The 26,170-nt window shown below is 47.1% G+C and overlaps 1 protein-coding gene across 1 annotated transcript; it reads right to left on the reverse strand.

The window, feature by feature from the left end:
• Positions 1-21,013: 21,013 nt before the first annotated feature.
• On the reverse strand, positions 21,014-25,080 carry LOC123057219 (serine/arginine repetitive matrix protein 1). The gene is made up of 4 exons (XM_044480311.1): positions 24,953-25,080; positions 21,993-22,462; positions 21,681-21,903; positions 21,014-21,286 (listed from the first exon to the last, which is right to left on the reverse strand). Exons 1-4 carry the CDS (start codon positions 25,078-25,080, stop codon positions 21,232-21,234), a joined length of 876 nt encoding a protein of 291 aa, XP_044336246.1. The 3' UTR covers positions 21,014-21,231.
• Between the last annotated feature and the right edge of the window lie 1,090 nt (positions 25,081-26,170).

A 26,170-nucleotide genomic window follows, 5' to 3' on the forward strand; every position in this document is an offset into this window, starting at 1 on the left:
GTGTTTACATTAAACGGTGGAGCTGTCAGTTGGTGCAGTTCTAAACAAAGCGTCGTAGCGGGATCTACATGTGAAGCGGAGTACATAGCTGCTTCGGAAGCAGCGAACGAAGGAGTCTGGATGAAGGAGTTCATATCCGATCTAGGTGTCATACCTAGTGCATCGGGTCCAATGAAAATCTTTTGTGACAATACTGGTGCAATTGCCTTGGCAAAGGAATCCAGATTTCACAAAAGGACCAAGCACATCAAGAGACGCTTCAATTCCATCCGGGATCTAGTCCAGGTGGGAGACATAGAGATTTGCAAGATACATACGGATTTGAATGTTGCAGACCCGTTGACTAAGCCTCTTCCACGAGCAAAACATGATCAGCACCAAGGCTCCATGGGTGTTAGAATCATTACTGTGTAATCTAGATTATTGACTCTAGTGCAAGTGGGAGACTGAAGGAAATATGCCCTACAGGAAATAATAAAGTTATTATTTATTTTGCTTATATCATGATAAATGTTTATTATTCATGCTAGAATTGTATTAACCGGAAACATAATACATGTGTGAATATATAGACAACCTTAGGGTCACTAGTATGCCTCTACTTGACTAGCTCGTTAATCAAAGATGGTTATGTTTCCTAACCATGAACAAGGTGTTGTTATTTGATTAACGAGGTCACATCATTAGTTAATGATCTGATTGACATGACCCATTTCATTAGCTTAGCACCCGATCGTTTAGTATGTTGCTGTTGCTATTCTTCATGACTTATACATGTTCCTATGACTCTGAGATTATGCAACTCCCGTTTACCGGAGGAACACTTTGGGTGCTACCAAACGTCACAACGTAACTGGGTGATTATAAAGGAGTACTACAGGTGTCTCCAAAGGTAGATGTTGGGTTGGCGTATTTCGAGAATAGGATTTGTCACTCCGATTGTCGGAGAGGTATCTCTGGGCCCTCTCGGTAATGCTCATCACATAAGCCTTGCAAGCACTGCAACTAATATGTTAGTTGTGAGATGATGTATTACGGAACGAGTAAAGAGACTTGCCGGTAACGAGATTGAACTAGGTATTGGATACCGAGGATCGAATCTCGGGCAAGTAACATACCGATGACAAAGGGAACAACGTATGTTGTTATGCGGTCTGACCGATAAAGATCTTCGTAGAATATGTAGGAGCCAATATGGGCATCCAGGTCCCGCTATTGGTTATTGACCGGAGACGTGTCTCGGTCATGTCTACATTGTTCTCGAACCATAGGGTCCGCACGCTTAACGTTATGATGACAGTTATTATGAGTTTATGCATTTTGATGTACCGAAGATAGTTCGGAGTCCCAGATGTGATCACGGACATGACGAGGAGTCTCGAAATGGTCGAGACATAAAGATTGATATATTGGAAGCCTATATTTGGATATCGGAAGTGTTCCGGGTGAAATCGGGATTTTACCGGATTACCGGGAGGTTACCGGAACCCCCCGGGAGCCATATGGGCCTTATTGGGCTTTAGTGGAAAGGTGAAAGGGGCTTCCCATGGTGGGCTGTGTGCCTCCCCCCCTCCCCTAGTCCTATTAGGACTAGGAGAGGTGGCCGGCCACCTCTCTCTCTCTTTCCCCCTTGGGAATCCTATTTGGAATAGGATTGGGGGGGAGTCCTACTCCCAGTAGGAGTAGGACTCCTCCTGCGCCCTCCTCCTGGCCGGCCGCACCCTCCCCCTTGGCTCCTTTATATACGGAGGCAGGGGGCACCTCTAGACACACAAGTTGATCATTGAGATCGTTCCTTAGCCGTGTGCGGTGCCCCCTGCCACCATATTCCACCTCAATCATATCGTTGTAGTGCTTAGGCGAAGCCCTGCGTCGGTAATACATCAAGATCGTCACCACGCCGTTGTGCTGATGGAACTCCTCCCCGAAGCTTTGCTGGATCGGAGCCTGGGGATCGTCATCGAGCTGTACGTGTGCTAAGAACTCGGAGGTGCCGGAGTAACGATGCTTGGATCGGTCGGATCGGGAAGAAGACGTATGACTACTTCCTCTATGTTGTGTCAACACTTCCGTTGCGATCTACAAGGGTACGTAGATCAGACTCTCCCCCTCGTTGCTATGCATTACCATGATCTTGCGTGTGCGTAGGAAATTTTTTGAAATTACTAAGTTCCCCAACATTTGTCAACATTGAGACTGAAGACACTGATCACGAGGGTGTTGGCGAGGTGTTGAAAAGACCAGTGAAAAAAACCAAGATGATCAGTGAACTTGTGTGTGTAGTTGAACCAAAAACAAGAAGTGCTAAGGCGAAGAAGGGCACACGACGTGGTAGGAAGAGGTAGAACAGAGAACATTTTTGAAATTTGGGGCATGTAATAATATTTATAACTTGGTGCGTACTGGTAGTCACTATGTATCCCGTATTTCTATTCGAACTTGTTTGTTGGTACCTTGTCTAAACCAGCCAAATAAAATTCAAATTTAAATTCAAATTTGGGCTCAAATTTGAATTAGGGATGGGGTATTGATGTTTTAATGCTATCTAAAGTACCTCAACTGAAATATGTTTGTTTGCTGATCATTCCCAGCCCTTTTGGTAAGTTGAACTCATAGTCATGAAAAGTGTGTCTCAAATGACCTTCAAAGGTAGGGTAAACGGCCTCATATTTAAGCAAGTTTTTTTGCACCTTGTCTAAACCAGACAAATAATTTTCTATTTTTGAAAATTATATATAAAACAAGTTTAAAAACATGAAAATGAGAAAAGTAAGTTAAGATCTTTCTTAGTCAATACAAAATGAAGTTTTGGTGAGGTTTTCACACTTTTCATTTTGAAAACCCCACCTATACTCTCGGGTGCCCACTACTCTCTCCCTTGAACTCCATACTACATTGTTCGAGGAATGACAATTTTGTGAAGGATTTTTCGTAAAAACGTATGTAAATCATATTTATATTTTTTTCTCGTTACTATACGACATAATAAGACTATGTGCGCAAGTTTTATATTTTTTGATTTTTTTTGAATTAGTTATGCTCAACCCTAATCAGCCAAAACCCCTCAAAACCCCTCTCAAAACCCCTCAAAACCCCGCACACTACTGGGTCGTCGATTGTTGTGCGTGGACGATTGAGATCAGGCGCTAGGGTTAGCTACAGTGTATATCGATCCGCATGAGACGCCCTGATTGGTTGAATCGGTGGGGTTTGGATCAGCCTCTCTCGTTGGGGCATCAGGACCGTTTATTTGAATCCAACGACAAGAGTTGACGCGGTGCATGGACCAAGCCTACGCAGTGCCCATTCCCATCATTGCATGCGTGCCCGTGCCCACCCGCAGCATGCATGCTCACCCGCAGAACTGCGCCCGTGCTTGCATGCGGGCCCGCTTGCATGCATGGCCTCGATGTAGCCCTGCTCCGCCACCCCTACGCAGTAAGCTGTTGCATGCCTACCATTACAACCGATGCATCGTCGTATCAAAGCATGCACCTGGCCACAATGCAGCAGCCCGATGAAGTCAACCAAAAAGCCAACGCTGCATGGCGTGCTCCTCTTTGAGGACGCAAAACTGGCATGGGGTATCGATGTGGGTATCGATGCAGTTCAAATGGCGTGCTGCCCGTTACAAGATGGGCAAATGAAGGCGTCCATTATTGTCACGTCTCCCTCTAGCCAGGCACTAGCAAGATGTGCAAATTAATGGGCTACGGCATGAATGCACGGGCGGCACACGCAGAGAACCCGGGGCAGCTGTGTCCCCTTGACCCATGACAGCACATACGCGTGCGTGAACCCGTCCCCCTTGACCCGCGACCGGTGGCACAGAAGGATCGCAGCCCGTTTCCCACGCTCGTGTACACACTTTCATGGGGAGCCACCAAACGCCGCCCGCTCATTAATTCTAGGGCGCCACCAAACGCCGCCCGCCCATCTTCACCGGTGAAACCACGTCGCACTTGGGCTATTTAAGCCGGGCACTATCGTCTTCCTCTCCCTCCTCATCCACACCCCATCCTCTGCCTCCTTTGCCCTCCTTCTTCCTTCTTCTCCATCAAATCCGATCGAGCCCTCGAGCCACCCCGCCACCATGCAGTACACTGGCCCCACCTACCGCTTCCCCCCAACCACGCCGGAAAGGCTCTACCCGGCCGGAGTGTATGTCGAGAGAACCCTTAGGGTTTGGGCGATCTCGAGGTGGAGGGGCGCAAGGGAGTTAACGGAGTTCTTCCTTGCGGCCGGCTTCCGCCACCTCCCCCGCGGCTCTCCTCGGATGTACCATGTTGAGGAGGTCAACCACAACGGCGTTGTGGTTGGGCTCCTCGCCACTTTCACTAACCCTTTCGATGCTTTCCATCTCCTCGGGCGAGCGTTTTGGGTAGGTTGTGAGTTCATAGCTTTCACAACCTACAATATCTTCACCGACTTCAACGTCATCTTCCCCAACAACGGCGTCATGCACACGCTCCCGTACCCCATCAACAACAGGGAGGGGGAGGAGTGAAGGGCGGCGCCCGGAGGAGCGAGGGCGCCCGAGGAGCGAGGTGGCCTAGGAGGAGGAGGAGAAGAAGAACCCCAAGAACCCGCGGTTTGTGCCCCCCTATCTATCTATCTTAGATCTATCGTATTAGTTTTTTTAAGTTGTAATGGTTATGCTACTATTATTAAGTTTTATTAGTACTTTAAGTTGTAAGGCTATCATGCCCCGTGGAACTATGAGTATGCTACTATGTAATCGTTGGGTATGCTTCTATATAATCGTTATGCTTCTATATAATCATTGGGTATGCTACTATATATATTTTGTGTTTTGTGCTATTATTTGTGGATTGCTAGGGGTTGTTTTTGCTTATTATTCGTGTATTGCTATGGGTTGCTACGGGCCCGGATTTCTACACCCCAATCACCACACACAACATCTTCAAAATATTGGCCAAACCATGGACATGCAACTAGGAGCCCCATGCAAACCCACTATGGACATGGGTGCAACTAGAAAATGCAAACTAATTTACTTCGGGCACTTCATGCAAGCAAACTCATTTAGTTCATAGAACAGTAGACATGCATAAAAACAATTAACATTTAGCTTTAGTGCATCAAAAAATTATCCATCACAAAATTTAGTGCAAGAAAAAGGCAAAATAAAAGGACAAGTAACATTTTATTGGGCCCCATTTTATTAGCCGAAGTTAGAGGTGGGCTGGTGCCCCTACGCGGGTGGGCTGGTCTTGGGCATGGTTATTTTCTCAGGGCCCATTTTCTCATGGCCCAACATCTATTCGGCAGCCCAGTTTTATTTTTTTACTAGAAATTGAATTTGGGCGTGTACTCTGTTAACTGAAGAACAAAAACAGAGGAAACAGAGCATGAACACTGAATAGGTCCCCTGAGAATATCATTACAATGATTCAAGCAAGTTTTGCTTCACACTAATTCAAATTCATCTAACAAATCCCCTGAAACTAGTTGACACACTAACTGAAACTCTAACAAATTCTAGCGATTGATAAACATCAAGTAAAATAAACCCATAGCAATGACACAACCATAAAATGCTCCACCCATCATATTTGCTTGCTGCTTCAAATCAATCAGATGCTTTAGTTGCTTGCCAATTTTCTTCAGTTCACACTTCAGTTCTGCACTGTGCATCATCGGATCGGCTCTGTCCGCCAAATTGGGGGCTTGTTCCACGGCAAGCCGCCCCTCAAAATTGAACTCTTGGGTTCCGGTTGATCCCTCCAATTTCAACCTTTCAACATAGTCATCGAGCCACTCAAAATGCCCACATTTCTTCAGAACCTGAAAAACAGTCCGCCGGAGGCGCATGAATCCTAGATCCACCACCCAGATCCACCACCCTAATTCGAGGAAAAAAGAAAAAAATCGGGAGAACGGAGACCATAGGATTGGTCAAGAACACGGATCTAACCTGCCCCGGCTGTGGCTTGCTCAAGCATTTCACAAACTCGCGCCCACGGTTGCCATTTTCTTCCCTCACACAATCAAACGCTTCAGAGGCTCCATGCGCGGGCAATCGGGGCATTTTGTCAACGGCAGTGGACCATACTGCGTCCATGATTGGCGGGAGGCCGAAGTCGAGCTAGACATCACTCGTCGCGGCGCGCTTCGTTGCCGGAGCAGAGGAAGAAGAAGGTGGGAAAGGAAAGGGGCAGGGCAAGCAATGGAGGGCAGGGTGGGGGGGGGGGGTGGGGTGGGCTGGCTCGGGCTCGTGGCTGGCTCGGGTCGGGGCATGCTTGCGTGGATAAGTTGTGGGTCCCACCCGCATGCGAGCACGGGCATGCTTGCGTGGATAAGTTGTGCGTCCCACCCGCATGCGAGTAACTTCTAGGTCCCGCGTGTCATAACTCGAATCGCTAACCCCTCGTGTTTTTCATTTCATGGTTAAACAGAGCCATGTCGCATTGGAGCTATTGTTTGCTTCTAAAACGTCGCATCGCATCCATTCATTCCAACAACGTCGCACTCCTTCCAATTCGCATGAAAAACGTCGCATAGGAGCTATTGGCCCCAGTTCTTCTCCCGTAGCTTCGCTTGCGGAAAGGTTGACTGCCGCTGATCCATGTACCTCGCAGGTAACCAAGAGGGACTTTCACTCTCGGAGCCATCATCCGATGTATTGTATTAATTGGATCAACACTGACGTTGATAGTTGCAGGGAATGTGTTCCTCAATGCGTCCCATTCCGAATTGGATCAATAATCTCGTGGTCATCGGTCTCTCTCAGTTATCTACTCTATGCTGGCAAAGCAGGGTTAATATAGGCCTGAGGTTGAGATTTAAGGTACAGGACTACGAAGGCAGTGGCCTCCCTTTTAAGACGGGTAAGTTGGCAGGGGGTATGAACGTACACCTAGTGCTTCATTGCTCGCACAGTTGTGTGTAGTACCATGTGTGTTGTGTGAATTGTGCGTACTTGCCTTACTTCCATAGCAAAATAAGAAGAAAATGGCCGGTTTTTTACAAGACAGACAGGTACGAAAATATCCGTCGTGCAGTCAATTTCTTACAAGAACCCAGCTACGCGAAAGCATTACCAGGCAAACTTCACAATGCGCGTCATCTGAGCATGGTAGATAGCACGATTGAGCAAACAGATCAAGTTTGGCTGCAATGGTATATACTTGCAGAAAAAGCGTATTCACAGAATTACATCAGTAACTTCATGAACACACTGGATTATTTATAAGATGTCCGTTCTATTGCAAGCTAGCGGCCCGGATCTCTCGCATAAGCTAGCTTCACATTTTATCATGGGAAAGGCGATACCTACAATGCACTCAGTTCAGTACTTCAGTTAGCTCTTCAGAAAACAAAATTATCACTGGGATCAGAGGAGACATAAGGCACCATTCAAACTCTAGCTTCTGGATAACAATACCATTCAGCAAAAACTCTGAGTTTGAATATTACCAAACCTGCAACAATCGAAGAATTACAGAATTGATCCACAAATACAAGAGATGGGGAAAGCATAGAAGAGCTTTTAATTATAGAAGGTATGTGGAGCCAATATATTGGTAAATACCATGCAGTCTTGTTCACAAGAGATTACAGAGGCTCCTTCTTTTTTAGTGAATATGCAAAGCTTGCGTAGCATTTCATTTATAGAAGAAGTTAGAGCAAATACAAGAGGTGGTACAAACCATGGCAAGAACGCAAAAGGCGTGAACATGGTGTACAAAGAAAAAAGACATGAGGTGCTCGACCCAGACACAGAAAAGCACGGCTAAACTCGCCGTCCTAGAAGCAGCCCAAACGAAAGCGAGACGACCCACATCTCCAGATCCAGAACCGAGGATGCAGCGAGCAAACAAGACAACACCTTCATGAAGGAGAACGACGTCGAAACGTCATCGTCGTACGATCCGGATAACCGGACCCAAGGTTTTCCCTTTTGCTCGAAGAGGGGCACAAAAGTGGCCATGGCAGCGCCTCCAAAAAGGGGACGACACCCGCGGGTGTCGCCGCTGCTAGCATAGGATGCAAGGATTTCGCCCTAGCCCGGTTTTGAGCAATCTCAAGCCGTCAGAGCACGTATCGGGGAAGAGGAAGTCGGTCTTCGCCACCGCAATGCAGATCAAGACTAGGTGTGCCACTGCGAGCCGAAGCCGAACTGGAGGTTGAGCGGCTGCAACATGACCGCCGCCACCTCCTCCGCTGCGGCTACAGACCCACCGCCACACTCCAGCCGTCGTTGTCCGTCATCACCACCGAGGATATCAAGATCGGAACCGCCGCAGCGATCTTGAGCAGCTTACGCGAGAGAAGAAGGCCGCCACCGCCGAGCAGCTCGGGCTTTGCCCTGGCATCATTACCGGTGGTGGCGGAGAGGAGAGTGGTCGGGGGGGAGGGGGTGGAGGCGGGGACGCCCGGGTGCGGCACGGCGGCGCCACACGGGGCGGGGGGTTGGGTTAGCTGGGGAGGTCCTCCTTTACGAAGGTCGACCCTTGATTCGATTGCATGCAAAAGGAAGGTGGATACGCCAATACTCAAGGAAAAGGAGGGCGGATTATCCGGCAAAGGGCTGCTGGAATGGAGCACCCGGGGAGCCATTTTAGGGGAGCAGGCTCGACGACGTGATGCACTGGTATGGGCTGTACACAAAGAAGCCTGGAAGGACATGGACGAGGATGACTACCCGGGGGTCATCCCCCGACAAGTTGCCCCATTGTACTTGTATATGGAATGTCCTCATATAGCAGTACATATATTGTTCATTGCCTTCATTTATTTTAACACATATTATCGAAAAAGGCTTTCGCCCGCTTTATATATAAAGCACGATCACAGCAACCCAGTACAAACGCACGCACGCCACCACAATACACGCACACACCCAAGGCATGATACATAGGCGCTGAGCGCAGCAACACCACCCGTAGCACTACCACCACGAAGAGATGAAGCCGCATATGGCGAACCTTGGGCTCAAAGGCGGCGCCTTCAGGAAGGATACGACACCGGAGCGCCGCCACCGCCCAATCCGAGAATCAGAGTTTTCTACGGAACCGCACGACGGGCAATGAGAGCCGCGACGACGCCTTCGAGAAGGCAACGAGCTTCGCTGCCGCCGGTCCGTCCGAAGATAGAACAAGTTTTCACCCCAGCCAGAACTCACCGCCACCGAACGCCACACCCCGGCGACCATGCTGCCCACACGGCCATCGCCATCGGGCAGCACCAAGCCACGGCCTCCGCCCGAGAGACCGCGCAACCACCATCAGGGCCACCGCCCCGGCATCCATGACCTTGAGACCACCTCACCCGAGACCTGCCCCTGTCCCAACCAAAGAGACGAGCGGAAAGGTCCCACCTTTCGCACCCCTGGATGACCCCCAGCGGCGAGACCCAATAAGCCGGCCACCTGGCCTCCATCGACCCGTCCTGCAGCACCGGGCGCGAGGCGAGCTCGATCCCGCAACGTGCGCGAGACGAGGTCAGTCCTGCTACACCGTGCGCGAGATGAGCGTATTCCTATGGCACTGTGCGCGAGACGAGCTCGGACCTGCGCACTGAGCGCGAGACAAGCGATGGACCGCAGCTGGGGGAGGGTCAATCCTTCGACGAAGAGAGCGGCCGGACGCCGATGAGATGGATCGAAGGTCGAACCGGGCCGCCTACAAACAAGCCGACGCCGGAAAACCAACCGCCGCCGTAGCCGACCCGCCGAGCTGTCGTGATGCCGACGCGACGGCTGGAAGCCGCCATTCCATATGGCCTTTGCCGCCTCGCCACCGCCACCGTCCACAGCCGGAGCAACAGCCATGCCGGGCCGATGCCCCAATCCACGCCGCCCGCTGGAAACCGCCAGATCCAGCCGGCACGCACCGCCACCACCGCCACCTAGCCGCCGCTGCGCTGGTTACCTTGCCGTTAGCAGCCGCCGCCCGACGCCCATGAACGCCAGGCCGCGTCGCCCTCAGCCCTCGCCACAGAGCCCCCATGCGCCAGATCCGCGCCGCCACGCCTTAGCCCCACACGACCCACCACCATCTGCGCCGCCCGCCACGCGACCACACCCCAGCGCCGACCAGCGCGCCAGCGCGACGTCGCGCCCCAGCCGGAGAGGCGGACCCGCGCCACACCTCTGCCCACGGGGAACCAGAAGGCCCCGCCGCCGCCGGCCCGGGCGAGCTTTGCCCGGCCAGGCCCTCTGGCGGCGGCGTGAGAGGAGGAAGGAGGGGGAGGAGACTCGGGGGCGTCGTGCCGGAAGCCCTCCCTGCCGCCGCGCGGGGGCGGCGCGGGAGGGAGAGGGTGGGTGGGTCGGGAGCTTTGTTTTTTTGCAGCTACATATGCCGAACGGAGGGTTGTGATATATACCAAGTTGCCAACATAGCCTAGAACACCCACTATGCATCTACTTTCATTGTCCAGAGTAGTACTGAATTTTCCAAGTCTTGGAAAGATCATACTTTCAGGCAACTTTTCAGCAACGAAGTGTGTAGCCTATGAAATTTCTTTTTTGAAACTCTCTGAAACTGTTGCCACTGGTAATCCAAAGTCTGTGTGCATGCAGCCGCCTCTACGCCAGAATAAGGAGCAACTATTCTTCTCCGATTGGACGTGCATACTTCACTCCTCGTCCAAGATACTTCATTCTTTCTGGTTCAATGCACATACTTCACTCCTTGTCCAAGATACGATTTGACGTGCTAAGAAATTGAATGATGGGTCATTCAAATACATGCACAGTTCATTGTCTCGTGGATAGTTCAATTAAAAAGTGGACAACAAAGTATAAAAATTATACATGTGTGCAATTAACTACTTGACCACCCAAACACGAATTGAACTTGATGCGTCTCTCTAGGATTCAAGTGCAAAATACATGAGCATGACATTGAAGCTGTTGAATATCACCATCCAAACGGAGCATTAGGATGTTTAGATGCACCAGCCCCCTCAACAGCCTTCAGATGAAAGGCGGGGAATTTACAACATAACCCTTTAGTGTTGGAAAGAAGGTATGTGAAACAAGAGTTTGTTTAAGCCGAAAGTGAGTAAGCTCGACTTCTTTGTGATGGAACGTGGTGACCAACTTGCCATCCATTCCAACCTTAAGTAGCCACTCGTCAGATTTGACCAACACGAGCAACTCACCATCCCCAGGTACGACCAAAACATCCAACCATGACTGCTCATCACACCACGCACTGATCTCCGCAACCGGCAATTCAATCCGGCGATGTAAGGTCCACACCACTCTTTCATAGTCTTGCAATACCCATACGTCAATGGTTTTCACACAATCAGAGGTAGACATGCCGAGCTTGTCGTCTATCTCAAATATGTCGGCGCAGTAAGTAACAACAGGAGCGCGCACCTCTCGGAATGACTCGGATGTTGTGTTGAACACTACTATCATTGCGCTTTTGCCATCATTGTCCAATGGATACCAATGCAGGTTACCATGGAATAGCACATGAGGGTTTAATCCCAGCGACGTAATCGTAATAGCATATGGCCACGCGATGTGCCTTGGCGGCTTCCCAGAGCCCAATGCCAAGACATGGCATGCAAATTGACTATTGGGTGCCCGCTCATCACCGTTTGGGTTACCTCTGTACGAGTAAAGAAGTAGTCTGTGCTCACCGGTAGGAGGGTGAGGGTACATTCCTAGGAGCGACCATTTATGATCCGTAGGCAGCGGGAGGCGAGCATATTGGCGACTTGCCGGATTGCATACGAAGAAGTCGGTGTCCTCGACACAGAAGATGACGAGGCCATCGCAGGAGGCAACCGGTTGATAGAAGGAGATGTAATGGCCTATGTTGTCGTCACAGATTGCGGCATTCAGATGAAAGGAGCTTTGGGCAGTAAGTCGGGCGACGGGCTGGAGCTGGTCGGGGGCGGCCACCCCTGGCCAATGGTCGAAGCAAGAGATGTCTAGGGACTCGCTGATGCCTTGTGTATAGTTGTTGCAGGTGTCGACGAGGGGGAGGGCGGGCTGGCGGGCGTGGTGCGCAAGGCGAAAATCGCGGGTGGAGGTAACGCTGTACCAGGCGCGGCAGACAGCGCGGCAACGGAGGAGGGTTTTGGGGGGCAGGCGGACGAGGATATCCCATATGACGATCTCCTCCGGGAGGCCACGGAGGGAAGGCGTCGGGCGTGCCCTTGCGACCTTGCACATGCTCGCCGGCCGAGAGCTCTCCATCCGTCCCAGGGGCAAAGGTGGAGTTGCGACGGCGGCGGAGGTATATATCTAGGTCTTCCTATTTCACGGAATACTGCGGGTTGGAGATACGAGCCAGCAAACACGCTGGCTGCTATATATACATATAGCCAGTTTCCTCTCCAACTGAAAGCAGAATAGGATCCGGACGCGACCGACCTCGATGGCCAAGCTCGTACTAGCAAGGTATGTGTTTCCAAACCGATTCAAAATTGCCTTTTTTTCATTCTCGAATCAAAGCTTACCTGTGTCGTCGTGATCCAATGGATCGATGGATTAATTAGCACTTTTTTTTGCAGAATAATTAATTAGCACTTGCAACGACCTTGCATTGGCTTAGCCGGACGATGTCACTTGAATCGATAAATTTTGCCTGTTTTTTTTCATTCGGATGCTCAACAAAGCTCAAGAAGGTTCCGAGATACACGGTGTCCAGCCGGTGCCGGATCCCGACGACAACATGCAGCCCTGGCCCCTGGGAGACCGTGCGTAGTCAGGACCATCGTCCTCCACGCCCCGTGCGGCGTTGCCGCCCTCTCGCCGGCCTCGCGTGCCCTCCCCGGTACACCAAGACGACGAGGAGAGAGCTCCGCGTGCCTCTACACGGGCTACACCCACTCCGAGTGTCGCCGTGATTTCCCTTTTTTGACGTATTTTTGCCGCAATTTGGTACGCATAAAATACAAAATATGAATTGGTACTTATGAACAAATTTGTGTATAGCAGTGCCCAAGATATTGACTTTCTCTAAAAAAAAAGGCTCGTCAATTAGGTGGCGCATTGATCATTCATGCCTGCACTTATATGACCTGATCAATGTGATTAATTAGCGACTAGCTATATACTATGCATGCAAAGAGTCATGCATGGCTCATGTGAGCTGTTTTCTGTTTTTTGGTCCTTCGTTCATGTTAGGTGTAGTTTTGGTCTTGTTTTAGTTTTGGTCTGAACCTCTTGTGAACTAGTCCCGTGTGTTTTTCAGGCTTCTATCAAAATGGAGCCGGGGAGCCCCCCCTGTTGATCTAAAAAAAAGATTGGCGGCTAGATCATCATAATGGGAGAGATATCTATCTGCCGAGAAGCCTGGGAGCTATGTGAGGTGTCTTGTGTCTAAATTAAGCATAAGCATTAATCTGCACCAGAAGTCCAGAACAAACACTCATTTTTCACAATTAAGTATGGATCCATGCATGCATCTTTTGGCCGGGAGCTCCATCTACATATATCTGTTTTGCTGATAAGAAGAAAAAGGCAAAGGAAAAGAAAAGTAAAGTAAAGCAAAGCAAAGAACTGCATATGTGTTACATTTTTTTTCTCGAATACGCGTCGTGAACACCGTCTTCTGCCCGGCGCACCATTACTTCGACACCACTGCGCCCATGACTAACTCGGTGTCTCCTTGCGCCAGCGGCTCCACGACGAATTCCTTGATACCGGCCACCCCGACTCGACATCGACCACGGCATTCTTCGCACGTCTACCTCGACCACAGCTCCACCACTTACGCTCTCGGCTACCTCGACCACAGCTCCACCACTTGCGCTCTCGGCTACCTCAACAAACGGCACAAAGGGCCAACGCCTTACCTGAGCAACCTCGTCGGTTGCCAGTCCAGCCACGACTTTCGCGATGCATCGACCGTTACAACTGTGTGTGTGTGGTGGGGGGGGGGGGGGGAGGGTGGGTCCGTCGGCTTGTCTTCGGACTCTTCTCCAGTCTCACCGTCTGCGTCACTACTGTTGTAACTGCGGGGGATGTTGAGTATATTAATTAGATTGGAAACATTGGATAAGCTAGGAAATATTTTAGCTTGTCTTGTGCTCCAAGTATATATATACCCACGAGGCTCAAGCAATACATCAACGATCATATTCCACCAAACCCTCTCTCCCTTCTAACAATTAGATCTCTGAAAAACTCGCCGAACGCCAGAATCAGCCTTTTTCGTACTGAAATTTGCGCCCTTTTGATAGCAAGTAATATCAGTCAACAAAAAATGCATACCTACGCATCCACCCCGGATGCTTTGGGTCGATTTGTTATATGGATTGCTTAGATGCTTGAGCTGTATCACCACCCGCCGCTTGTGGCGCCTCTTCAGCCGAATAGATCTGGGCATCCACACTCGCCCGTCAGCTCGCCGCCAGGCGGTGCCATCACAGGGTAGCGGAGGGGCTCCAATGGTATGTCGCTGTCGTTCACCTCCTCTAGCACAGTCCTGCATATCGACCGCCGCCCCAGAAAAAAATTCCCCAAGATTAGATATACAAGAATGCCCACGAAGTAACAACAGAATCGCACAGATTCTTACCTGCTAATCGGCTGCATCAAGAACTCCATCTTCTCTGGTAGCAACAGACGCCTCCTCGCACACGATAGCTCCGTCGGGTCGCTGCTCTTCAGAAAGGAAAGCTCTAACTCGTGAGCGAGGAGACAACCGCTATCAGCTACCCATCCCATGGATTTACTCGGTTGCTCTCAGCTTACCACAAAGCAGCAGCTCTCAACCACGGATCAGGACGGCATCGGCGTCTCCAGCCACGGCTCTGCTCCGATCAGTCGACGGCGTCGCAACTGTCCGTCACACTCCTGTCCCACTAGACAGGTCTATGCCGTTGGGTATAATCCAATTTTTTAATTCCTGGTCGAACACGGACGAGACTTACCTGCTCCCCCGTCGTGTGCCTATCCATGCTCCCGTCTACGTGGCTTGATTTGATTGGAGCAAAATAAGGCCCGGCCCCACCCTCTTAAAATCAGAGGGGAGATAATTAGATTAGAAAGAAAAAAGGGAAAAGAAACAGCCGTAAGATTAAATAGGAGCACGGATGGGAGCACGGGCCTCTCGTTCGCATTCAATGCAACAAATCAGGACGCAGTACCGAACGGGACAGATAACGAGCGCCGGTGTGCTCGAGTTCACAAACTCCGCATCCATTTTTATAGTTGTAACAGAAGGGGATGATTCATATCTTCACCACACGGAGATTTAGATGTAGAAGGCCAAGCAATAGCAGCAGACCAGAGAGGTTGTTGATTGTTAGGCATGCATGGCGACTTTAACATCCAGAAACTGATTCAAGATAAAAGGCAAAATGCACCTTCATTTGCATCGACTGACTGTCAAACCCTGGAGAAACCTTATGAGGATAACCAACAAGCATTCATGCAATGCTACACCACCACCGCAACTAAAAGGTTATAAGTTCACCGGAAACCATCCGAAAATATATAATAGAACACCTGCACCCAGGCCCAGGGACGAACCCACGTTAACCCACCAGGTAGCACAGGACACCGGGTAAAAAACTCTTTTACCTTATAAATACTACTAGAACGCCCGTGCGTTGCCACGGGCTTTTAAAATATTTTTGTTGAGTTGTATAAACATAATGGATGTAAATTTTCACATATGGAGATAAGATAGTACGGGAATGTTGGTGCTTTGTCACGTGCTACGAAAATATTTTGCTAAAATTATGTAAACACAACGCATGTCCAATTTTGCATGCAGAGACAAGATAGCAGGGGCACAATCGGGGTATTTATTGAAGTCCAGTTCACTTGTAAAATTGATAAAAGAGATAAATTAACAATGTATACATATAGAGCGATGATCCAATTAAAATTCTATTACAAATTAATATCTATTGTTCCTTGTTGTTGTGTTTACGCAATTCTCACACAATATTAGAAAATGATGTTTTTAGCTTCATTCACACGATATTTAAGCAAGTATAATAAAAACTTCTTCCTGAGCCTACATTGGTCAGCTACATTTTAATCTTACTTTATATCATTAGTAAATGTGCTGATGTAATCATGGAGTAGTGCTTCTAGCATTGTTGAGAGTACTTACAGAAGTGACCATAATCCATAGTACCTGTGTTGCTCCTGTTGCAAATCCCAACCCCAACCCGTGCTCACTCTCAACCCTCACTTTGATCACAATGTCCACTGACTCCCTTTCTAAGTGAGCCAGTTTTCAACACCGGCATGACAGTTAGCAAGGGACAAGGTGGGAAACCGCCTACAGATATTATTCACTACACGCATATAGCAATTTTTTCTAAGTAGATAATGCTACCAGAACATGCACTCAATAAAAAGATAATGCTAGTCATCTTATATATATCATCAAAAACTTGCCTGCACCAAATTTGTACAGAAACAAAAGACAAAAACACCTTAACGTGAGATATGATTTTCTAATCCGGCGGCAGCGCCACTCCCTTGATAAATCACGAGCTTGTGCTCTAGATTTACATGCTTGATCATTCTCTTCCCCGTCAGCCTCCGCCTCCGCTCCCCAGCCTTGTTGTCCTCCTCCCCTGACCTCCTTGGCTTCAAGTAAGTCTCGTACAAAGTTTTGTCACTTTGTCTAGATTTTTGGCCCTAAATCATGGGCGTCCTCAGTACACGCACCTCTGAAAAATAGAGAGCAACCATATAAGCTTAAATGCTTGGCCAAGGTCGGCTTAAAAAACGGACTTCTTCCTTGGTTGTTGTAGAACTACATGGCCTGAGCTGCAGTTATTTTATATCTGCTATTTTGCATTGCCAGCGTTCATGTGTCACCTCCAACCTGCATCAGCAAAATATGTAGGCCTCAGTAGTATACTGGACAACTCCAAACCTCATGGAATTGCATAATTTCCATACACCTGCATCAGGCTTGCCTATCAACTACTCAGGTAAGAGTTGAAACCGAGCTCAACCGGTAAGCAAAAAAAATTAAAAATCAGTTCAGGAAAAAATGTCACGCCCTTCTCGAGTCTCGACAGTATGCAAGAATCATGACTAAACACTATGTGCAGACATGGTGAGAGATGCCACCAGATGTCACGGTTGTAGACCAGAAAACAGCTAGCCATTCCTATTATACAGATTTGCAAGTCTTAGGATGTGGTAAAATTCTAGGTAAGCAGGTTAGCACTGCCGTACTTGTCATTTGGATCAATATGGCTGTTATACATCTCTGACCTCCTCAGTTCATCAGTAAAAGAGCAAATCATGTAAGGCTTGTTCATATAAGTGTGCATGTGCAATGCACTTCTTGTCAGGAACAAAAAATTTGAATACACAAAGCTAATGTAGAGAAACCTGCAGAGAAAACCAGTACCAGGACATAGTAAAAGTAAACTCTGGAGGAAAATAAACGTGCATTGACCATATATGACTATAAACGACACAGCTAAGAAAGCAGTTCCATGCTTTCATGTGACAAACTTCAATAGTGCTTAGTAGTTTGTACAATATAATATAAGCAAATATGAAAATGAAATATGGTAAAATCACCCATCCATGGCAGTTTAACCAAATTATAAGTTAACAAGGCAGAAGCAGAAACAGAGTTTTAGCATGTTACCTTTCAAATGACTGTAAGATATCTAACATCAAGGAGTGATCCCGAAATTCATACTCATAGCAGCCAGAGAGGACATTAGCGACCTCCATAGGTAAATTGTATAGGAACATCGGTTTCTCTTTCTTCAGGACAACTGACTGATAAATCTCATCTGGTGATTTGGCACACCAAGTCTGAACGCCACTGAACATCTCAAGAATGCTCCAAGCGAAACCCCAATGAGTCAGTCTCGTAACTAATTGGGCCTCTGATGTTTGGTCGCCAATGTTCTGGGGCATGTAATTTGGAGTCCCAAGTCTTTGGATAAGATCTGGATTTGGCAGCGGAAGTCCAAACAGCAAGGATGGAATCCCAAATCCCCCAGCACAGCATGGTCATTGTCATCAAGGAGAAAATTACAAGACTGAAGATTCTGAACAAATATTCCCCTGGAGTGTAGTTGTAGCACACCATGCGGCAAATCGGTGCCATATCAGCAAGTTACAGGAAATCATAAAAATATGAAGTACTACTGAAGAAAACATCTTCTAAACAGAGCATCTGAAATTCAGTGCATACAGTCAGAGGCATGTTACCTCCAGAAATCCCTATCAAAAGACACTGGTTTCCTTCCATGCATTACATATGCCAAAAGATACTAAGCATAACATTAACCCATTTAGTTGTCTAGATAACCAGATTAAATCGTAAGCATTACATGGTTATATTTCAGTGAAAAGGAATACTGTTGAATAATGATTGCCAATGCATGTCAGCATGCATAATTCCAAAAACCACACGTTTAATCATTTAGGGGGCACATACATTTATTTTCAGAGCCTGCAACTCATAATGAAATGCTAGACAAGTTTATTGTCCTACTAAATATATGAGGAAATTATCAATGTCAAAGTTGTTGTGTCTAATGCCAAAACTAACTACTATATCAGGTCTGGTTACTGAGATTGTGTTCGGTGTGAAGATTAGTTAACAAAAAAAAAGTGAAAATACTTGTGCAATTAGAACAACAAGAACTGTAATGTATGGATTTGGATTTCACAACTTAATGCCAACTAACACCGCATTAGAAAGAAGGAAAGCCTGGTCCAGTATACTTTGCAATGAAATTTGATTGAATCATTAGAGCCATGTTGAACAATACCCGGCGAACGTTCGCTGGTGATGAGGTCCCAGTGAACACACACATAACCGCACAATCAAGATCCTGTGGATGGCTGTTTCTCAAAAAATTGCACTAAATTAAAGAACTGCCATGGCAGTTTATAAAAAATGCCCCTTGCCCCTACCCTAAAAACTACCACTTGAGTCGTTCACATATGCCATTCCTGGCATACAAACGGCATCTTGTTTTTTTCACTTTCCTAAACAAAAAGCAACAAATATATGCTCGCTATTTCATTTTGACAATAACAACAAGCTACGTCAAACACTCAGTTTTAAAAAAGCTCATGTTTCAAAATAATGTAGCGGCCTAGAAATTGAAATATATTTTATGCTCTCAGTAATCACTCTTGTCGTTAGATATTTGTGATGTGAGCAAAACCATTGTACTACATATATATAAATTGAATCAATACAGTTTATTTTACAAAAGCACACAATACAGTAATTTAGGATATACATCAGAGGTTTCTATAGAATCTAAGCATTTAAAAGGAACATATTTTCACTCATGCTGCCATAACAATTTTGGCAATGAGAATCTTGTAAGAACTACATTTTCAGCGATACAATCAAGAAATTATCAATTCCTAAGGCCCTAGCTAGAATCCAATAATGATTTATAACAAGGAGGGTCTAGCAAGAGCAAGATCGACACCATCAATGAAATTTCGTCAAGCCTGTGATGCACAACAACCAACAATGGTGGAGGAAAGTGAGTTGTACCTGAATAGTGCCCGACCGAAGCGACTCAGTCTGAGATTTCGTAGCCACAACATGGCAAGCATGCACGGCCTCACCATGAGCGAGAGAGGGCACCAAAGCCATTCTGGCTCAAATAGGATGAAGGTCTTAGTGCTAGGAGAAGCATATGCCCCCTGGCCGTTGCGTAGACAGCTCTCGACATGCAAATACAATACAAAAAATTGTTGGAATTGTCAGCTGAATAGCAAATTCAGTTAGAATTTCATGTGAACATAAAACCTCAATTTAATGAGATCAATAAATCTTATTTTTACAAAAATAATAAACACAAGCGCTAGAACAATACTTGTACCTAAATAAAGTTTACAGATGCACATGAATAGATCCACACGAACAGAGCCAAACAAAGGGTCGAGTTAGTAACCTCACCATGATCCCGAGATAATTGCTATCCATATGGAGGCGACTCCATCACGGCCTCACCATGAGTGAGAGAGGGCACCAAAGCCATTCTGGCTCAAATAGGATGAAGGTCTTAGTGCTAGGAGAAGCATATGCCCCCTGGCCGTTGCGTAGACAGCTCTCTACATGCAAATACAATACAAAAAATTGTTGGAATTGTCAGCTGAATAGCAAATTCAGTTAGAATTTCATGTGAACATAAAACCTCAATTTAATGAGATCAATAAATCTTATTTTTACAAAAACAATAAACACAAGCGCTAGAACAATACTTGTACCTAAATAAAGTTTACAGATGCACATGAATAGATCCACACGAACAGAGCCAAACAAAGGGTCGAGTTAGTAACCTCACCATGATCCCGAGATAATTGATATCCATATGGAGGCGACTCCATCATTGCTATGGAGTAGAACTACAGAACCACAGAACAACATCTCTCCTCATGGAAACCGGGGTGAGAAGAACACGTAGAGGAGCATCATGTCACGTCACATAAGGCGCGATGTCAGGCACGCCGGCAACCAGCAACGCCATGGAGAAGAAACATAGCAGAACCAGCTGGGCGAGGATGTAGTGGATCAATGGGAAGGTCAACACAACAGCTTGGACCAATTGAATTGATGGCCATTAGATGGGTCGGTGAAAGAGAATTGGGTGGCACTTGGCCAGGGTCCTTCTTTGCAATGTTCTTCTTCTTCGGGATTGCACTCCATCGCCACACTTCCCTGTGGTCTTCTCCATCCCGCCAGACACCCCCTGCTTCTTCTCATGCCGTCCCGCGGTCTCATGTCACTCGATGGCCTCGCTGCTTGGTAGCTACTTCACTGTAACAATGGGAACCAATCTTGTTTCAAGACAAGATTCTGTCAGTGAAAACTACAAAACGCATGAATTATCATGAAAACGAATAGCTGTACATCATAACCAAGTGAAGAAATAAATAAGAAGTGAAAGGAACTTGCAGAAATCAATTTCATATGTGAGGATAATCTGCAAAGTATGTTTGTCAAGACAAATCTAAAAACCAAACTGCTTGTGTGACTTTAATATGAATTAAATTGCTGAACCAAATATGTTTGTCAAGACAAATCTGAAAACCAAACTGCTTGTGTGACCTTAATACGAATTAAATTGCTGAACCTCGGTATAGTGGAAAAGATATTACTAACCTACAGAGTAAGACTTCCAATCCTACTGTTTGCTAGCAGCATAATAATGTGACTCCCAGCATACACCAACAATGCGAAAAAATTAGAGCTGGAAGGCATGAATTCCTAATACAAAGAACATGATGATGAAAAACTAATTCAAGCTGAACAGAATCAAATCCTACAGCTCATCCATCTTATGAGGAAAGGATTCCTGCTTCCAAAATGAAGATACCCTGCAAATAACATGGAAAATACAAGTGAGTTTGTACAATAAAGCTGATCCTATTGGAAAGTGCCTAACTGCCTACTAATTCAGGATGAGCGGGTAAGAAAGCATCAGACTAATATGGTGCAGATTTTGATTGGCTATGGTACATGTAACTTTGAAATTGCCATGAAGAAGCTAATATTCAAGGCACAAATGAGATCTGAGATACAGTATAAATTGACAAGTAGATCTCAGTTTATGATCTGCTTTGAAATTAATTGGAATATAAAGAACTCTGCCACAAGGAACCGCACCCATAGCAGATCAGTCTGAATACAGGTAGCAACAAATCGAATTTGCATCACAACCTTTTCAGTTTCTAAACGGATAGAAGGGAGGAAAGAGCCGGGAAGTCTTACCAAGCAGGATTGGTGTCCGAGACGAAGTCATACTCGAGGGACAGGTAGTTGAGGTATCCGTCCATGTTGCCCACCACGCTGTCCTTCCGAAAGAACTCTGCCCCGCCGATCATGCCCCCCTTCTCTCCCCTGCCACGGGCCACGCCGGCGAGCCGCAGATCCCTGCCCGTGAAGAGCTGGGGCTGCAACCAGGAGTACGCGGAGGTGGAAGAGGAAGTGTGGCCTACGGTTTGGGCGGGCGCGGCGACATGGACGGATCCAAATTAACCTTCATGGGGAAGGAAGGAAATTGAGATGGAGAAAGCACCTTACCTTGGCGGTGGCTGGAACGGTCACGACGGCGGCGGCTAGCTAGGTATTCGCGGGCGCTCGCTCTGGAAACGGACGGAGCCCAGGAGGCGCCTCGCCTTGACGCGTGTGGCGGGTTCCTCATGGCGCGGAGGTGGAGGCGACCAGAGCCGGCGGCGGCGCGGCGCCGAGGTTGGTGCGACGGCGAGCTCGGGCGGTGAGGCGGCGGGGCAGAAGCTGCAGGAGACGGCGGCGGGGACCTCGAGGCCGAGCTCAGGCCATGGCTTCCCTGGCTCCAGAGGCCGTGGCGGCGCCGGACGCAGCGGCGGGGCGAGGAGGAGGTCGGCCGTCGGGGAGGCAGGAGCTCCTCGTCCCCTCGATCCAGATCGGGATCGAGGAGGGAGCAACAGGGGCGCGAGGGAGCGGGCGACCCGCGGGCGGAGGGAGCTAGGGCGTCGTCCGATTTTTTTGTTCGCTGGTTTTGCCTGGTTAATCTACGAAATTTGTTTAAGACGAAAAAAAACCAGTGAAGGTGGGACGAAAATTGACCGGCGGAGACTACCAACTGCTTCATTAGGAGTAGAGATAGAGCCCATATACAATGGGACACCCCTGATCTCTACTCCTAATGGAGCAGTTGGTAGTCTCGCTTCCAGGTTTTTTTTCGTCCCACCACTTTCGTCCGGGTTTTTTTCGTAGGTTAACCGTCGTAGATTTTTTTCGATGTTGGTTTCTTATTCACCGGTTTATTTATTCCTCAGCTCTTTCCTTGCAAATCAGCACTTTCCAAACGTGCACGCAATCACGGATCTAAATTTACTAACTTATCCAAATCAACCGATACCTTCCATTATTGCAAATTTTTTTAGGAAACAAATAATAGATTTTAAGGAAACAAATAAAAGATTTTAAAAACGCATCATACTTTACTAACAATCACTAAAAATCAAATCTAAATTAATTAACCTTACCTTAAATCACTCAATCACTTTAATTAGAAAACATTTTCTTTCCTAACTGCACCCCGCTTAATGTGCACATAACAATCCGAAGTAATTAGAGTCACATGATTGAATCCATTTATTTAGAGCGACATGATTGCGTTTCGGGATGGAGGCCATGATTTCGTCGAGGTCGTTGCTGCCTCCTACACTCAGGGTGTGTCGCCGAGATCGAGGCGAGCATGAGGAGCTGTGGCCACCGCCGTGGTCACCCCATCGCAGGGGATGGAGCACGCCGTCGGCCTACAGCTTGTGGAGATCACTGTTGCTCTTCAGGTCGCGTGGTGACCGGATCTTGCCGATGTGTCCCTCCCCGACGACCTCCTCTTCGCCCGGTTGGCTGGCATGGATCTCGCCACTACTGCCCTCAACTTCTCTGCCTCGAGCTCGACGGTCAGCCACCATGGATCCCCCAGCTGGAGGGTCGCGTGAACCAGCCGTCCTCCCATGCTGCAGCGGCGAGAATGTGACATGGCTCTCCGTACACGAAGAGTGGAGTTCCGTCAAGTACTTATATACTTGGCCTCTACTACTGATCCATGTACATGGAGAAGAACAGGCAACCGCTCATTCATGCTTCGTTCCACTCCTTTGCGCTACATTACTGGAGGTGACATTTTTCTATCTCTCTATGTTGTAACAAGCCTGCTGCCTGCATAGTTAATGGATTTTTTATTTAAATTTATCGCTGCTTAGTGCTTTGTTGCAATTGTTCACCCAAGATTCTTATATATAATCTGAGCGTATGTAGGCATACTTAGCTTTGCTATTCCATTTTTTCCTGGCGCATAGAAATAAGAGTATTGTCCAGGTTAGGTATTCAATTGAGTATGGTATTTGGATTGCTATCAGAATGTCTTTTCTATACATGTGATTTCTCATATCTGATTATAATATTTGTGAAGTCGTGCATTGCACGTGCACTTGGAAGCGGGCCCGTGGCCCGCGCTGGACGGCGTCGACGCCGACCCGAACCACCTCGTCCGCGTATTCTTGGAGTTGTGGCTGGTCGATTTACATGAAATTAATTCCCTCAATTCTGGTGGCAAATATAATACACATAATCCATATTGTTATGCACTAGCGTGTATGTGTGAATAGATGGATTATGGTCCCGTACCCAATAAGATGGATATGTGTGTGTGTTAGAGCGAGAGGGAGACGGGGATAGAGAGTGAGGAAGAGGGAGGGAGAGTGTGGTTCTGTGTGTGTGTGAAGATTTGATGATAAAAAAAGTCGCCAATGTCGTAATATTGAACTCTTAAAGTTAATGTGGCCCCGTTGCAACGCACGGGCGTTTTTCTAGTTTTCCTAGAAGGACACCCGTACATCACGCAAGTGCAGCCCAGTTGTATTGTATGACGCCGTATCGATTGAGGAAGCCACGAAGGCCCAGTCCAGCCTGTCCAGGATACGAGCAGTACATTGATCGATACTTGCCTCGGCGCTTCCGCCCTTCGCCTCGCTTGTGACTTTGCGCTTCATGCCTTTGTTCTTTCGCCTTTCTCTGTATCCCCGTACGTCGAACACGCCGCCTATCGGCAGATCGCGGCAAGTCGCCGAATCAGTGGAGAAAAGAAGGCACATGTATGCTACATCAGACCCCCAATTTGATGTGCCTCTGCGACTCTGCCTCAACCTTTTGCAAATCTTATTCTAATTATTGCTTTGTCTCTCTAACCTTAGGGAATTAGGGGTACTGTCGTACTGGATATTACTAGAGATTTTGACTGTATTGGGTAATTGAACTATTTGAGATAACTGTGCACCAAGTGGAGACCAATATTGCAAAATTCTAGGAAGGCTGGCATGTACGTGTACATGATTCATAGTTCTTTTCTTTCATGCAAATTCCAATTCAAGTATTATGTACGTGTACATGATTCATAGTTCTTTTCTTTCATACAAATTTTAATTATCTGAATAAATTGTAAATTTCAGGAGAAGCTCAGTTTATGGAAAGGTTTCTAAAAAGAGGAGAACCTCAGTGCAAGATGAAAATGTTGGTCCGTCACACGAACATAATCAGAACGATGGCTCAGTTCCGCCACCATCGGATGGACAAATTGATGCATCACCACATGAACAGGCTGATGTTCCAGCCCCGCCATCACCACATGGACAAAATGATGCCTCCACACATGAACCTAGTTCTGCCAATACTACAAGGAATTCATATCAAGTTGAAGAGATCAATTGGGAAGAAGAAATTCAGTTTGATCCAGGTAAAAGGAGAAGCATAGATGAGTACCATCCCAATCAGAGAGATATGGTAAGAAGGAAGTATTTGGCCAATGGCCCTTATCAACCTCGTACTGCTGATTTTGAAGTGACAGAAATATGTGGTAAAGATAGAAGGTTCGTTCGGGAATGGTTTGATGAGTTTGGGAGCTGGCTTGAGTATAGTGAGTCCAAACGAAAAGCATATTGTTTTTGTTGTTTCTTGTTTAGACCGCGCAAGAAGAAAGAAGCCGGTTATGATGCATTTGTTGCAAATGGTTGGTCAAGTTGGAATAAAAAATATAGATTAAAGGAGCATGTATGAGACATCAATAGTGCTCACAACCAAGCAAAAAGAGATTGTGATGCTTTGCTGAAACAAAAGCAACACATCTATGTTGCTCTAAACAACCAAAGTAATGTTGAGAGGAATGCTTATTATACTCGACTAAATGCCTCAATTGATGTTACTAGAGTGTTACTGAAGCAAGGGTTGCCTTTCCGTGGCCACGATGAGTCTGATGAGTCTCTCAATAAAGGTAATTTAAAGGAATTGCATGCTTACACAAGAGAGAAGAATCCAGAGGTAAGAAAAGTTGTGGCCCATAATGCTCCAGGTAATAATCAATTGACTTCTTCAAAGATTCAGAAGGACAAAGTTGAATGTTTTGCAAAGGAGATATTGCATTCTATTCTTCGGGAAATTGGGAATGATGTATTTTCTTTGCTAGTTGATGAATCAAGGGATGTGGCTGGTAAAGAGCAAATGGCGGTGGTATTGCGGTATGTTGGTAAATGTGGAAGTGCCATAGAGACATTAGTTGGCCTTACTCATGCGAAGGAGACAACTTCCAAGTATCTCAAGTCTGCCATTGATGATTTATTTGCAGAATATAAATTAAGTTTCAAGCAAGTTAGAGGGCAAGGATATGACGGTGCGAGCAATATGCGAGGTGAGTTTAATGGCTTACAATCCTTAAT

This window comes from Triticum aestivum, chromosome 3A, assembly GCF_018294505.1.
Source record: "Triticum aestivum cultivar Chinese Spring chromosome 3A, IWGSC CS RefSeq v2.1, whole genome shotgun sequence".
Lineage (NCBI taxonomy): Eukaryota > Viridiplantae > Streptophyta > Magnoliopsida > Poales > Poaceae > Triticum > Triticum aestivum.